Here is a 12,824-nt window from a genome sequence, read left to right as displayed (position 1 = left end):
CTGCAGCGCTGATAAGCTTCTGAAAGCCTGGACCGGGATCTCCGTCAGCGCGTTGTCATCCAGCCACAGGTGCCTCAGGGAATGCAGGCCGCTGAAGCAGCTGGGGGGCACGGAGCTGATGCGGTTGGCATCCAGACGCCTGGGGAAGAAAGCGAGAAAGAGTGGAAAGCAGAGAGCAGAGCGCAGGCAGAAGACAGGCTCTGCAGGGGAATCTCGACACACTGATCAACCAGAGTGAGGCGGGGCTTGGGCTGCAGGAGCCGACACCTGGGGCGTCTGCCTCCTGGTAGCCTCCTCTACGGGTGCGAGCAGGACTGCTGCTGTGAGATCCCACATGGCTGTGAGTCTTTTCCAGGCTTGGGAGGACCATGCTTTCCAGCAAGGAGGTGGCCTCCTCTGGGCTGTAGTGTTTCAGCTGATGATCCTTTAGCTTTCCTTTCTGACACCAGGAGAAAGACAGCCCCTCTGCTCCTTCCCACATCAACCAAGTCAGACAAATGTTGTTGCCTTCCCGGACTGTTTTGAACACACAAAACATACTTATTTTGGTTCATTGAGCTGTGGGAAAAGATTATTTCAGCATTTGAAAAGGACTGAGTAATTTTTACAAGGCTAGGTCAGGGAGATTCCCTGGAGGAGGGCATGGCAACCCACTGCAGTATTCTTGCCTGGAGAATCCCACTGACAGAGGAATCTGGCGGGATGCAGTCCATGGGGTCGCAGAGTCACATAGGACTCAAGTGACTTAGCACGCATGCATGAGTAACTTTTACAAGGCTGTTAGAGATATGCTTCAGGGAGGGGGAGGCGCCCCTCGCCCCTTAGTACTCTGCTGCAAAGCCTAAAACAAGCCGGCTTTCTTGTTCATCCTAACCAATGGCATTGAGCAGATGTTTGCTTTCCTTGACATTTTAAATGAATAGTAAAATTAATAGCGTTCCCAGTTTTTGCTTGCTTTTTCTACACATCACTTTTTTTTTTAAATGGGGAAATATGTCTAAAAATAGGTCTAGTTAATAAGCTGCTGCAGCTTCAGAGCCAGTAGAGGGAGTGCAATACATTTATTTTACCCTGATCCAGCCTAGAAGTGGCTGTAACAGCAATGCCTTAACTTTTCTTATTGAAGGGACCAGACAGACACAGATTGAAGTTTTCTGTAAGGTGCGTGAAACATAGGACCCTCGACATTCAGTTATGCATCCACCAGCCCCCCCCTTTTTTTTTTCAATCTGTTCTTAAGACTCACACATTTATTTGCATTTTCAAAGCTAGGATTTAAAAAAAGAAGAGTTGCATTTTAAGCAGTGCATGTATTAGGAAGGATTAGAACATCACGAGTGGATTTTGAAAAATGTTTTAGGAAGCATTTAAGACTAAACAGATGCAGGAAGCACTCGAGGATCACGAAATAATCCCCTGCAGACCAAATTTAAACAGCTTAGAAGCAGCATTCTCTGTGGTAGGGAGCGCCTCTCCACGAAAAGTGGCTTCCCCACTTTCCGTCACACATGTCATTCCACTCCTGCTCTGGCCCCTGCTTCTCCCGACTGAAGGGAGAAGGCATGCCCTCCAGGCCCCGAGCCAAGCTTTTAAATTTAATTTAATTTTTTAATTGGAGGAAAATTGCTTTCCAGTGTTGTGTTGGTTTCTGCCATACAGCAATGCAAATCAGCCATAATTATACCTATAGTACCTCCTTCCTGAGCCTCCCTCCCCGCCCCCCACCCCTCTAGGTCGTTTTGATGCTGAGATAAGGTCACTTGGAACAAACAAGTCCGATGCCACAGTCCATTCACAATCAAATTTCCAGAAGAATAGCTATCACTGTAGGCAGCAGACTTGCACTTCCAGATATCTCAAGGTTCTGTCTACAAACAGAACAGGAAACGTTCAGGCAAACCCAACATGGTCCCTTTCCCTCAATCCAGCAACAACATGCTCCGCCCATGTTTAAATAAGGTTCACTTTCATCAGGGCATGAGGAGGTGCTTGTTTTTGTTTGACTAGGAGTAAAGCACATATGTAAACTCTCCTTAATGACTGCACTGATTAAAGCATGAAGACGTTATTTAAATACTATGAGTTTCCGAGTTTTTGTTGACATATTGTCTGATGATTACCAGTGGCTTATGCAGTGAAACTACAAGTGGCTTCTAAGTCCTGAAAAGGACTGACCTTCAAGTTTAGTGCAAAGGGGGAGCATGTACAGAAAAGGCTCTCTCTGCATTGAGTCACGGGCTTGTCTTTTTCGATATTTAAATTACTACCAAAGTTTCTGCAGGATCTCAAGTGATTCTGGCATCAGTTCCCAAAGTTAAGAAGCCCATTTCTCTGGATAGATGTCTTTTACGAATCATTTCTCCCGCCACTAAAAAGGATGTAATCTGGTTTTCATACCATAATCTCAGAGCAATGTACTATCTGAAATGAAATGAGTAGGACCGGGCAATTGTTCACATTCCAAATTCTAACACACCCAGACCTGTTACTTGGCATCCTGAGTGTGGCACTAAATGTTTCTCTGTCTCAGCAGTTTCTTCATCTAAGAAGCTCCCCATAAATATACTCCTTCTCACTGTAGTGTTTTGAAGTCCATGTCCATCTGGCTGCAGTGGTCCAAATCTATTTCAGAGAGTGGTATATTATTCATGCTCAGAGATAGTGTCCGATTTAATCTTAACAGAAGATCTCAAGACAAATCTAAGTGTGGAATTCATTATTCAGCCACTTGTACAGGTGGGTCTTACAGAACAAGGTTAAGAGTGTGGACAAAGCAGCTGGCAGGGCACAAGTTGTGCCTATTCAGCGAGTAAACAAAGAGCTCATATTATGTCAACCTGGTCTTTAGGGGCAGCTGGACATTGTTCATTCACATGCTTGAAAAATGCAATATTGAAGTGCTAGACTTTAAGGAAAACACCACCACGCGGTAGTGGTGTTTCATTTCTACATGAGAACACATGTAGAAATGTCAGGAGCAGCAAAAATGACTATGTATATAACTCCACTTTTTCAGGCTTTCTTTGCCATCATTCCTATTTCTTGCAAGTCACAAGGATGTGTGTGTGTATGTGTGTGTGTGTTCAGTCATCTCAGAATCCGTGAAAAAGTGAAGAGACTTGGGATGAGAAATTTTGAGTCCAAGTCAAATAACAGCTATACGATCATGGCCAAGTCAACAGACCTCAGCTTTCACATCTATAAATTGGGGGTAACTGCTCTATCTAATGGATGGCTTTATGATTAAAGAAAATAATACAATAAGACTTTGTAAACTATAAAGCCCCTTAATGATTTTACATTATTATTGCTTGAAGTGGGTTAACAGTTGGTGTTTTTGTGCTTTGACATAGAAACCAGTCAGAAAAAAAGAAGAAACTCACATTTTCCCTTAGTCAAACACTGGTCACATGAGTGCCACTGTCAGTAAATTTCAGTTCTGAGACATGCAGACTACTCTTTCATCCCTTGTAACAGAAACAATGAAGTGGTGTCTGCAAACAGACCTAATAGAAGTCACCCTTCCTTTCCCGCCTCCAGTATTCTCATTACGTGTGTGTGTGTGTGTGTGTCAGTATCACAACGGGCAAATAGTTTTGTTCCTGTTACATTACTGAATAGTACGTCTTCACTCTGAAGGCAAAGGAGAAGTGATGACGTATGGTAGATGGCACATTGTCAGAGAAAGTTTCTAGCAACGGTCTTGGCATTGAAATATCCTTTGATAATGTGGCAGAAGCAGCATAAAGCCTGCAAGCAGTTAGGTGTAGCAAAATAAAACACTTTAACATGGCCCCACATTCTTTCTGACAAACAAACCTCTTAATGATGATCTTGAAATGCAGTATGAGATGTATGGAGAGAGTAACATGGAAACTTACATCACCATGTGTAAAATAGATAGCCATTGGGAATTTGCTGTATGGCTCAGGAAACTCAAACAGGGGCTCTGTATCAACCTAGAGGGGTGGGTTGGGGCGTGAGATGGGGGGGAGGTTCAAAAGGGAGGGGAATATGTATACCTATGGCTGAGTCATGTTGAGGTTTGACAGAAAAGGGCAAAATTCTGTAAAGCAATTATCCTTCAATTAAAAAATAAATAAACAAAAAAGAAAAGTAATGACTATATGGGAAATGACACGCATTGTATGCACCATTTGTTCCTTATAACTTACAGAAAATGATAGATAAAATAACATTTCACTCTACTTCTTAAAGTCGCATGGAACTACCTACATAAGGAATGTATGGGAAACTGGAAAGTGCACTGAATTAGGAGAAATAAGACACAGATTTAACTCAAGATTGTCACTTATTAATTCTGAGATCAGGGAGCATCCTGATTAATTTCTCTGAGGGTCAATTTCCATATCTGTAAAGCAGTATCACAACAGGTCACAAAATTATTATGGGAATTAAGTGAGAAAAATGTATGTGGAAGGATTTTGTAAGTGGTAAATCACTTTACAGATGATAGGCTTTTTATGTGAGAAAAAGTTTTGCATTTAGGAAATGGCATCATTCCCCGCTTTCCCAAAGTTTCTTTTATTTTTTTTCTAAAGGCCTTAATCATTTGTAACATCAAATATCTCTATAGTAGATTGCCTTTTTTTTTTTTTTTTGGTCATGTGAACCGACGGGATGACTGATTTTGCACTCTGTACATCCTTAAAGTGCGTGTTTTGATTGGTGTTATAGGAAGGCTTCCCTCACAGAGAAAAGGAGATGCACAAATCTTTTGTGTTACTCAGCAAAGGTCAAAAAAGGCCTCAAGGCCTAAAGTGGCTGGGGAAAAAGAAGATATCATCTGATGCCAGAACACAATTTTTATTAAGTATGAGCTTTTGCAACGTCACTTAGAGGACCACAACCGATGAGGAACAGATCTGTTCTGACTTTGGGTGTATGTTGAAACAACTTCTCTGGGGGAGGACTGGAGGGCGGGGGCTCCACAGATGCCTACAGGGGTTTTATTGGACTAACTGCTGGGCCTAGGGGGCTGTTTCTCAGGGCCCTGGGTCATGTCTTCTCATCACTGGCACCTGCTCAGGACCATCCACTTCAGCCTGATGGCTTCAATAACTTTGAATATCCAAGATAAGCATTTGGAGGCGGGATAACTTCAGTCCCAGGAAGTTTCTGGGTTACTTCCCTGTGAGAAATGTCTTGCCACCACCCGCACCCCCCTCAAGCATTCTTTAAGATCTGTGTAAAAATATTCCTCTGGGAATCGTGCTGCCTGCAGAAGACTAGATACACTAATAATGGGTGTGCTGTGGGAAGGTCACGCTGGTAGCTGAGTGCAGGAGGAGATGGGGGACCGGAAGTGACAAAGGTGGTTGTAGTCATGGGGTGAGAAAGGATGTGTGCGAGAAAGAAGTGTGGGGAGGTGGAGCAAGGCCTGGGATGAAGGACATTAATTAAATAAGTAACCTGACCAAACAGGGCGACTTGGTAGCTATGACCAGAAAGGAAGACAAGGAAGCTATGGTGGCTCAGTGTTCTGGGCAGCTGGAACTGTGCAGGGGTGAACGTTAGCCAGTATTATATAAATGAAAGATAAAACAGATCTGCATTTCACTGTGAATACAGTTCTGTAATATCAATGTATCCTATGTGAGGATGAACTGAAAGGTAATGGGCAAAAAAAAAAAAAAATCAATTTTTAATGTCAGGAAAAAGCAAAAAAAAAGTTATTTTCTTACCTTCTCTCTGAAGTTCTTCCCTATTGTTTCCATGCAAAAAAGCTTAATTTTGCAATTTTTCTCTTTTAAAAGGAACATTATGTTAATCCATTCCACACTCTTGAAAGGAATTTTTGCTTTATAGATGGCATTATGGTAGGGATTAGTGAATTGATGAGGTCACTCCAGCTACTGTTTCTCTAGGAAATAGACCTTTACATGTATCTTGTATATGCTGCCTTGTCCGGTGTATAACACAAACTTATATGTTTGAGAATATCTTTGATAAGCCATTAACTACAAGGAAGAAAGCGTTAGTCAAAAGATAAGCCATTGATCTTGGCTAATTCTCATCTGAGATGACTGTAGTATTGTCAATGATTAACATGGATGACTCGAGGGGAAAAAGGGCAAAGTGTGAAGAATGTTGCGGCTGCAGGTTTAATACAGCTTATGGAGACTCTTCAATAAACGGACCTACGAAGCACAGCATTTGACATAGCTGTTTTATAGTTGGATGAGCATTTCTCTTCTTTTAAATAAATGATCAACTCTCTTGTACATTTTGTGAGGAGATCACTTTGAACAATTCCTGGGAGTCAAACTAGCACCGTGATTTAGTTCATTTATAACATTTTAAGAAATGACAGCAGTTTCAATGATTATCTTATTTTTGCTACTAAATGAAAAGCATGTAGTTCTAAGCTTGTATAGGATACAATTTGACTAAATCCCTCAAGTTTTGTTATGGTGAAATTTTACTGCTTAGAAATTTTATTGCATTGGAACCAGTCGGTCATTGGAATTGAATTTGCCAGATCATTTTGATAATAATACTATCAAGATGGAATTTTATCCACATGAACTCTTATAGATTGTATTGATTTATATGAATTCTTCATAATCAAATGAGTCACTTTTTGTTATTTTTTTTAATATTTATGAAGTGATGACAATGTAGAATTCAACTTTCTAGTGAAATTTACCATCTATAACCTAGGAAGATATAAGCATATGAATTCATATGAACACCATGATTGCTTACATGGGAATTTCTGCTTCTATCTTTCTATTTTCCATCTTATTTACTGATAAACTTAATGTAAACCAGGAAGAAAAATTTTTGCTTTAGACTTACGTCTGAAAAGGTAAAAAGGTTTTTTCCATCTCTGCAACTTGGGGAGAGAGAAGGTGTACAGGTTTATGGAGGTATAATAATTTAGAGACTAGTCAGCTGACTTGCCTCTGAAGTGAATGAGACAAGTGATCTCACACCGGATGAAATGTCTAACAGAATCAAACTTCTGTCTCTCTGGTATCATCGGGAAGTACAAGATTCCAATGAGAAACATATTTTAAAGTCAATTTACATGAAGCTGCTCAGTTTCTCAGAGGTTACCACTGCTGTGAATTTTTTAACAGGAAGATGACCCAGAACAAAAGCGCCATGAGTATTTTCTTTCATTTCATTTTTCTCCATAGAAAACAAAGACCTCATTTTTGTCAGGGGCACCATTAGTCTCCCAGCTATCAACAGAGTCTGGAATCTGGGGGTCATCTCCCATTGCTTTCCAGACAATCATTCTCCAAGGTTTCTCCATTTATCTTCATCTCCAAGATTGTCCACTTCCACTGCCTAGTAAAGTGTCTTATCTCTTCACACCTGCATTATGCAACAGCCTCTAGCTGGTCCTTTTGCCTTTGATCTCTTATCTCTTTGATTAATCCTGAAGGCTGCTGCCAGATGAGTCTCCCTAAAACGGGGCTCTATGTCATGCCCTTTAGGAACCCACAGCTCTTCCACATTGCCATCCCTTTCAAATCCCAATTTCTTGTTCTGACATTCAGAGTGTATGACCTTATCTAGCCAAACTTTTCTCTTATTTCTGTGTCCCATTCAAGTCCCTTCCTCAGCTCTGTCCTTATTTATTTTTGGCTGTGCTGGCTCTTCATTGCTGTGCAGGCTTCTCTCTGGTTGAGGAGAGAGATGCCTTCTCCTGTTGTGGAGCACGGGCTCCAGGGAATGTGGGCTTCGGTCATTTCAGCACGTGAACTCAATGGTTGCAGTTCTGGGCTCAAGAGCACAGGCTCAGCAGTTGTGGAGCACAGGCTTAGTTGCTCTGTGGTAGGTGGGATCCTCCTGGTGCGTTGGCAGGTGGATTCTTCACCACTGAGCCACCAGGGAAGCCCTGCACCGTGCTTCTGAGCCTTGTCTTCAGGAACAACTTCTTACTCCTGCCTATCCAAATCTCCCCAACCCGAGACTTAATTTTATTACTCTTCTCTGAACCCTTCTCTTGAAGTGGGAAGTTCTTGCAGTGGGGTTAAAACAATGGGAAAGCTAAAGCTTGTAGAGCTAAAGCTTGTAGATCAACTTCTAAACCCTTCAAGGAAACAGTGGGATGTACAGCTCAGGAGGGCAGTAGGAAAACCAGAGTACAGAGATACAAGTTGAGAGCCAGGGAGACCAGTGAGTGCAGGCCACAGTAAAAGTGGGGGAATCAGCTGAGCCTGAGCAGCTGTTTAGAACATCACTTAGAGTTTGAGGTGTTGGCTCAGTTCAACAAATATTTCGTGGGTACTTCCTTTGTAGGTACAGTATGTGGTGCTGGAGATCTAGCAATAAACCAGGCAGACATGTTGCAATCTTTATGGAGCATATTTTCTAAAGAGTAGTCAATCAAATCACTACAATAAAGTATTAGGTAACAGGAAATGCATGGTAGAAGGACCTAACTTAAATTTCACTTTTCTTTGAGATCCAGATCTGGATTTCAAACTGCCTATGTGACATCTCTACTGAGTTGTTCCTCTTCAGATAAGACATCTGGTCTTAAAAATGTTCAAGACCAAACTCATCTCCTCAAATATAGTCCTCTACTAGGATTTCTTATCTCAGTGATAAGCTTCATTAAGCACGTGATTATAGAAATCAGAAAGTTAGGGAACATCTCCTACACATTTTTCTTCTTCATTCCTCATAGTCAATTCATTACCAAATACTGGTAATGTTACCTAAAATTTTCTCAAATCCATTTCCCTTTCTCCATCTTTACTGCCCACATCCTGACAAACTTCCCCTTTCTCTCTTAGACTATTTCATTAACACAGATCCAATCATGCCCTTTCTGGCTCAAAATCTTCCAGTGGATTCTCACTGCTTTTATAATAAAGTCTAAAATCCACGGCATGTCCCAGTGTGCTTTCAAGGGGTCTGGACCCCTCCTGCCTCACCAGGCTCTTGCTGCACTTCTGTCTTGCTCTTTCAGCTTCAGCCATGCTAATCTTGTCTCTGATTCTCAATGGACCAGTTCCCCTCTCCCCACACCCTCACTGCAAAGTTTTGCACACGTTGTTCCCTTTGCTGGAAAGTTCTTCCCTCTTGCCTTTGTCTTTAGTATTGTCTTTAGTATCAACTTTTCCCTTTGCAGTAAGGACAAGTTTCCCTTTCTCACCTATGGTTTCCTTCATCAGGAAAGTGGAGACAAGCTCCACCTCCCAGGAAATGAGGGAACGGACAACCAAATGCTCAGGAAAATGCTGAAAAAGCTCTGACTGGCCCTCACATGAATCAATGTTGTTCTCTTCCCGTCATCAATTTATGGATTTCTTTCCTGAACCTCCACGACCACATGCCTAGAGCGACTATGTGTTCCCATCAGGCTCCTTTCCCTCCTGTTAGCACATTTTGTCGTGTGCTCATTCTCTGCAGTGGATTCTCTTAGGAAGGCAGGACAGAACAGTGATAAAATAGAAAGACTTTCGAGGTAGAAAGGCCAGAGGTCTTACCCCAGACTCCTCTCTGGCCTGACTCCGTTAAAGGACAAATGACCTTCAGGAGGCTCAGTAACACCTCTGAGCTTTCTCCTCCCTCATCACTAAGGAAGGGGTGACCTCAGATCCCGTCTCATGAGGTTGATTTTAGGGTGAAGTGAGATGATGCAGGTAAGAATTTGAATAGATATGAACGGCTTTTGAGCATTTCTGATTCTATCCTTGTCTTGTTCCTAAACTTTACTGCTTCTTTGTGTGCCTTTTCACATTTTCCAGCCCCCATTATTCCAGAAAAGGGGACGCTCCGCCCCATTCACAGTGTGCCTTCCCAGTGTCGGCATCCTTTTAGCTTCTCACTAGTCCAACGTACTTTTCAAAGCTACACTTTATGTGACACCACGAGATGAAAGAGCTGATTTTACTTCTCATTTCATAACATCTGTGTTCTCTTTTAGTTATTTACCTATCTCATATGATTGTCAAATCTGTGCCTTATAAAACTGGTAGATAACCTGTGATAGCAGTTATAGTATTTCACACCTCGGGTCTTGCTTAAAGTGCTCACATTTTGATTTTGGTTTTCATTTGATTCTGAGGCTCCAATTTGAGCTCTCTCTTTCTGTGGAAAAAAGGGCTTTGCCTTTGAAAATAATTTTCTCCTAATGTCTGTTTTTCTTGACCTCGTGGCATGTGGGATCCTAGTTCCCCCAACCAGGGCTTGAACCTGCACCCTTGCCTTGAAAGCGTGCGGTCTTAATTACTGCACCACCAGGGCAGTCCCCTCTCCCGATGTTTAAATGGGAGGAGGGGGACAAGGCAAAACCCTTTCTCCTCAGAACAGTTCACTGGTGCTGGTTTGCATGTGGTGTGTGAAATGAACTCCAGATAGCTCAACAGACAAAAGTCTTAGTCTCTAGAACTTCCCAGTGCTCCTCCATCCCAAGATAGACCTAATGTATTGGCCTTGTTGTGAAAAATGAAACCAAGACCATGGTGGATTTTAATTATGTAAGCTTAAAATTTCTCTTTCTGGACACTATTTTAGTGGAAGGAATAATGTCACTAATACTAAAACCGTTGCCTTTTTTTTTAACCCTTTTGATCTTTTAATCTTATCCCCTTGGTTACCTCCCTTTGCTTTCTTTTCATCTTTTTATACCCCGCTGTCTTCTGTTACTTCCTTTATCCTCAGGCTGAAACCCAAGAGGCTCCTGGCTGTTGACAGGGGGGATCTGCTGCTGCTTCTAGGCTTGCCTTCCTTTCTGCTCAGCACTGTGAGCCCTGCCTCTTCTTCCTCACCTCCTCCTCTTCCTGCTGACTCTTTTTGGATTATTAGTAGCAAAACCCTACTCTGAAGAGTCAAGGGGAAGTTAGTGACGTTTCACAGGGTTCAAGGAGGAGGGTGTCTATAGCCCTTAAGGCACTGTCACAGTGAGATGCTCAGGCAGCTCATATTCCAGCAAGAGTTAGATGCTCTTCTCAGGTCTTAAAATAATGTCTGTACTCTAAAGATGATTATCAGCTAACTGGAGAGTAGAGACAATACTAAAGACATGTTTAATTCTCCTTTCATTTTCTATTTACCAGCTCATGATTTTTACAATTGTGCATTTTCCACAATTAGTTTTGCTATTGCAGAGTTGGCATGAAAATCAACATATATTAAATAGTATAGTACTTAATACTATTTAATATTAGCTGGACAGACATGAATATGTCATTTTCTTTGATCACCCTGAACTTCCACTAATGACAGGAAGATGCTTGAATATCATTAATGACTGTCAGCCAATGAAGCAATGATTTTATTTTTTTTCAATGATCTATTTCTTAACAATATATGTGAGGATGTGGGAGGGTTAAGTTTTGAGATTCCATCAAATCACTGTAATCTGATCCTAGTCCTCCAGTAACTATAATGCCAAACGTTTCTTGGTGAAATCCAGTTCACTGTGAATTCTGATTACATTTCCTATTCCTTTCCAAAAAACAGAAAGGAAATTAAGTTATATTTGATTACACTACAAAAAAGTCCAACTGGTGTCTGGGCAGTCACTGCCATGTCAGAAACCTAGTGTACAAGGTACGTATTTTACAGAGGCAGGCTCCAGGCTGCTGGGCTCGGGTACACGGACTTGCCCTCTTACTCTTTAGTTGAACAGTTTGTAAGCATCAGGAGAGCTCAAAGAACACAAATGTACCTATGTGTTCTCATTGTGAACGAGGCAAACTATTTGTTGTTTACATGCAACCAGTGAAAATCACATCCCTTGAAACATGAGTACAATTTGTTTCTTCCTTGCAGTAGGTTACCAGTTTCCACGTATATCAAGTTTCTTAAGTTTGTTCCGTGAAGCCAAGTCTACATGGGAGGTGCTGATGCTGCTGTTCTATGGGCACATTTGATAGCAGGATAATACGCATGTGGCCTCCTCACTTCACCTACCCCAGACTGTCAGTAGGACTAAATAGAGAGATATGAGCTATCTCAAATAAGCACAAACAAGTCAACTTTGTGAATAAAAGGCTCTTGACTTTCATTTCACATTAGTTGATGCGGGCATGCACGCTAAGTCGCTTCAGTAGTGTCTGACTCCTTGTGACCCAATGGACTGTAGCCCTCCAGGCTCCTCTGTCCATGGGGTTCTCCAGGCAAGAGTACTGGAGTGGGTTGCCATGCCCTCCTCCAGGAGAATCTTCGTGACCTGAAGACTGAAGTCTCTTATGTCTCCTGCACTGGCCAGCGGGTTCTTTACACTAGCACCACCGGGAAAGCCCCATGTTAGTTCCTGTGTGGTATGCGTGTAACTGTGTGTGTGCGAGTGCTAAGTCGCTTCAGTCACGTCCGATTCTGTGCAAACCTATGGACTGCAGCTCTCCAGACTCCTCTGTCCATGAGATTCTCCAGGCAAGAGTACTGGAGTGGGTTGCCATACCCTTCTCCATGGGATCTTCCCGATCCAGGGACCGAACCCATGTTTCTTATGTCTCCCTGAATTGGCAGGTGGGTTCTTTACTGGAATGCAAAATATGGGCTTTGTTATTATTTCAGGTTTGAAAAGAGTTCAGGAGGATATTTGCAAATCATCTCAGGACACTCATTTTTCCCAATACTCACTTAAGAACCACTTAACTATATCATTAAACTGCTTAGAAATCACTGATGTTTGGGTCTCCTACAGAGGTTCTCATTATAATTGGTCTGGGATGAGGCCTAGGCTCTCAGACTCTCCAGCTAATTCAACAATTCACTTCAGAAGTTTCAAAGCCAGGAATGCACAGGGGTGATGCATTCCCAGCCCCTGAGAAGTGCAGAGTGCTTCTTCGAGAGTGAATGAATAACAAGGAAAATAATAAAGTGGAGAA

General features: G+C 42.1%; 1 protein-coding gene across 1 annotated transcript in view; it reads right to left on the bottom strand.

Moving 5' to 3' along the window:
• The window catches only part of LOC104988022 (leucine-rich repeat-containing G-protein coupled receptor 5-like), a 114,220-nt gene that overhangs the window by 15,120 nt on the left and 86,276 nt on the right, over nt 1–12,824 (bottom strand). The window contains exon 5 of the mRNA XM_010839155.1: nt 1–139. Coding sequence (XP_010837457.1) covers nt 1–139 — 139 coding nt within the window. The remainder of the gene's footprint in view (nt 140–12,824) is intronic.

Source organism: Bison bison, unplaced genomic scaffold (assembly GCF_000754665.1).
Source record: "Bison bison bison isolate TAMUID 2011002044 unplaced genomic scaffold, Bison_UMD1.0 scf7180017864113, whole genome shotgun sequence".
Taxonomy (NCBI): Eukaryota; Metazoa; Chordata; class Mammalia; order Artiodactyla; family Bovidae; genus Bison; species Bison bison.
Note: the sequence above shows the minus strand (reverse complement) of the source record. Positions and strands in the feature narration are given on the sequence as shown.